At 49.8% G+C, this 3,194-nt stretch overlaps 2 protein-coding genes across 2 annotated transcripts; both read left to right on the top strand.

The window, feature by feature from the left end:
• Positions 1-620: 620 nt before the first annotated feature.
• COL26b_014500 (uncharacterized protein) lies at positions 621-1,318 on the top strand (the record flags this gene model as incomplete). The annotated part of the gene is made up of 2 exons (XM_053187071.1): positions 621-946; positions 1,003-1,318. The coding sequence occupies 2 exons, from the start codon at positions 621-623 to the stop codon at positions 1,316-1,318; spliced, it is 642 nt and encodes a 213-aa protein (XP_053028985.1).
• Positions 1,319-1,932: 614 nt separating this feature from the next.
• COL26b_014499 (uncharacterized protein) lies at positions 1,933-2,711 on the top strand (the record flags this gene model as incomplete). Its single annotated transcript, XM_053187070.1, is given in 3 exon segments — positions 1,933-2,035; positions 2,100-2,599; positions 2,616-2,711. 3 exon segments carry the CDS (start codon positions 1,933-1,935, stop codon positions 2,709-2,711), a joined length of 699 nt encoding a protein of 232 aa, XP_053028984.1.
• Positions 2,712-3,194: the final 483 nt, after the last annotated feature.

Below are 3,194 nucleotides of genomic sequence, written 5' to 3'. Positions count from 1 at the left end.
AATAATAATAATAATAATAATAATAATAATAATAATAATAATAATAATAATAATAATAATAATAATAATAATAATAATAATAATAATAATAATAATAATAATAATAATAGTTATAATAGTTATAATAGTTATATAAATAATAGCTCTTTAAAGAAAGAGACGGCGTATTTGGCGCCGCTTCAGGCAGGTTCTGCCGCCAAGTTCAGCGGGACATCTGCCACAAAACCCTCGCCGCTTTAACCCAGGCGGCAAGGCCACCAAGCGCGCGAACCCCTGTCCCGTCCCAGGCTTGTGCCGCAGGGTACCGACCAAAGTACTGACCAAAGTTCCTCAGCCACACCTCCCAGAACTGCCCAAATGGCCCTGCCAGTCACTCTTCACTCAACTGACGTTCCAATTCTTGCTTGGCGCGTCGCTTTCCAACAGCCAAAAATAGCCACCATAATGAGTCCTGCAATGGCTTATCTTCTCGTACTACATAAACCGCGGTCGCTGCAGTCAGGGCCTCAGCTAGCGGTCTCCTCAATCCATCCGCTCTCAAAGCCTGACTATTACTACTCGTTTAGCTAGTCCCTCCGCCAGCAAGCCTTCTGTTAACTTATGCCGTTCCTCGTTCCACAATGTCAAATCGCCCGCGCACCCTGGCGGTCGCTTACGATTCCGATGCATCTTTCTCGGCTGACGATGAATACGACAACTACGACGATGTTTTCGATGCGAAGGAGCAACAAGATGGTTCGGACACCGATGCAACTGATAATGAAGATCTCTACGAAGACGACGATTTTGATATAGAGGACCAGGTTCGGCTCTTCGACGGGAATGTCCATCCACCTGAGTACTGGCGGCGCAATGTGGAGGGATTTAACGAGGATTCTTACGCCTGTCAAGATTATAGCCTTAGGACGACGGTGCTTCTCAATGCCGTAGAGGAACAGTGGCGCCAGTAAGTTCCTGCAACTTCTTAATACTCTATAAGCTACTTACACTCTACATTTACAGATTCTGTAGTGTTCTCAAGCGCGGCACAGAAGACTGCTACGCAACGATTTCCCTTGGCCTCCTGTATAACTTCTTTGACTGGTTCCTAAGTCAGAAGGTTGGTAAGGACGGCAGAAAGAAACGCGGAATCAAGAAGAAGAGCTCCTTGGGCACATACTGGAAGGTCTTTCGACTCGTCTTCGAGAGAGCCGTGGGCGACAAGATTGACCAGAAGCTGAACCGCAGTATGCATAGGGAAGGTCTGTCCCACCGCAGCGCCAGCACCCCCACTGACCGGTTCAGGTTCTGCGAGACCTCGCGAAGAAGCACAGTTTGAGCGAGCAGCGGCGAGCTAATCGCTGTATGACGATCGACGATCTCAAGCAGCAGATCGAGACGACGCTGAGCACGACAAAGAAATCGTTTAAACTAGGAGAGTTACGCATCCTCGCTGTGCTTTTTCTCCTCCTACTTGCCCCGGCCGGTTCTCGCCCAGAAGCGACTTTAAACCTGCGGTTCAAGGATATCAGGGTCGCACTGGCGAGAGATCCAGAAGGCGGACCGCATAAGCTACTTCTTCGGTTCACTCCAGAGTTCACCAAAACCTACCTTGGCGAGAAGGAACAGTGAGTATGGTTCTGGTCTGCTGCAACTGACGAGATATGCTGACATCTCAGGAAAATATACGCAGTTCCTGAGACTATGTTCGACCTATCCTTGCTCCTAAGCCCCCACGTCTTCCTTCTAGGCGTCCTCTTCCGATATCGAGCTTTCAACGCATCTAACCTCACCTCGCCACACCATCTTTACATCCTCGACATATATCCCGGGGAGCGGGAGCTGCCACTACCGTTAAAGGAGGACCTGAAAAACACCTTCATTTTCCGTCGAGCTGTTGAGATATTGACGGGCTACTAAATTTCCCCTAACGAACGTATATCTTCTGGCATGATGGCGGCGTGGATTAAGAGAATCGGCGAAATCCTGGGCTTTGAGTACCCTACGATAGCCTACAACTTGCGTTACAACGCAGCCAACGCGTTTGACCAAAGTGGTGCGTCTCGTCTCATTCCTCCTATTCCTACTGCTGTAACTAGCGACGCTAATGCCCATCACAGTCGATGTTAGCGAAGCTCTCCGGAACCTCGCCATGGGGCATGGCAGCTCAGACCCGTTCCAGAGGCATTACCTCGGGCGGAACATCTCCGCCGACCTCTGGGGCATCCTTCGCGGACAAAGGCCGCAGCAAGCGCTCATGAAGCAGTCTTGCAGCATTGGTCACTCTATCTCTAAGCGCCGTCCTATCGATCTCACGCCAGATCAGTCTGCATCTATCGCTATGCATCCGACTATCAGAGAGCTGACGAAGGCCCTCCGAGAACTGCCACTAGGCTCCAAACAGTACAAAGAAGCTAAACGAGCGATACGAAATGAAAAGCAAAGACTTAGGAGAGAGCTGAAACAGAAGATCAGAGACGAGTGGACTAACAAGCAGGCCACTGACGATATTGAGCGCCAAATCCAGGGCGTTGGGTTTGCCGAGCCTGGGACAGGAGGTGCCTGTCGACCTCAGGGCCTAGCACAAAAGCGATTGCTCGCAAAGCTCACCGCCCCGATCGTGACTACACTCGAAGGTCAATACCGACGAAGAGATGACGCCATCAACGCAGTGTCTGCGTACTGTTCTGTTCAGGAAGGATGCACCATACGCTGGTGTCACCCTCTGTTGACACCGAAGGCCGCACTTTCTGACCCACCTTGTGACCCGTCGGAGGCCAGCCCATTGTATCTTGCCACGCTATCTATTTTTGTCACCAGTGAAAACCAGCGGCCAAGAAGATGCTTTATATGCATTGGCCAGGCCATAGGTCTGCCACCAGACGATAAGGATCGGTTGGACGACCTCACCTGTGAATTCTATACCTCCAACGACCTAACTAAGCACTTCCGACGTAAGCACTTATCCAAAGTCGCAGACGGCGACAATATAGAGTGTAAGGTTTGCGCCATGACGCTGGACCACAAGATGCACCTCTAGAACTATGCCTTCAAGATTCACGGCACTGCGTCTTAAGCATGTGTCTCCGCTATTCTCCTAGGAGCGGGGGTTCTAGGTGAGGGATGATACATCAAGTTCCTAAACGCTAAGCATAATTCTAGCTTGCACTATTTAATAATGCGACATGCTGCAGCTATAAATTATGATACACTTC

Source organism: Colletotrichum chrysophilum (genome assembly GCF_026319265.1).
Source record: "Colletotrichum chrysophilum strain AFK26 chromosome Unknown scaffold_452, whole genome shotgun sequence".
In the NCBI taxonomy this organism is placed as follows: domain Eukaryota; kingdom Fungi; phylum Ascomycota; class Sordariomycetes; order Glomerellales; family Glomerellaceae; genus Colletotrichum; species Colletotrichum chrysophilum.
Note: the sequence above shows the minus strand (reverse complement) of the source record. Positions and strands in the feature narration are given on the sequence as shown.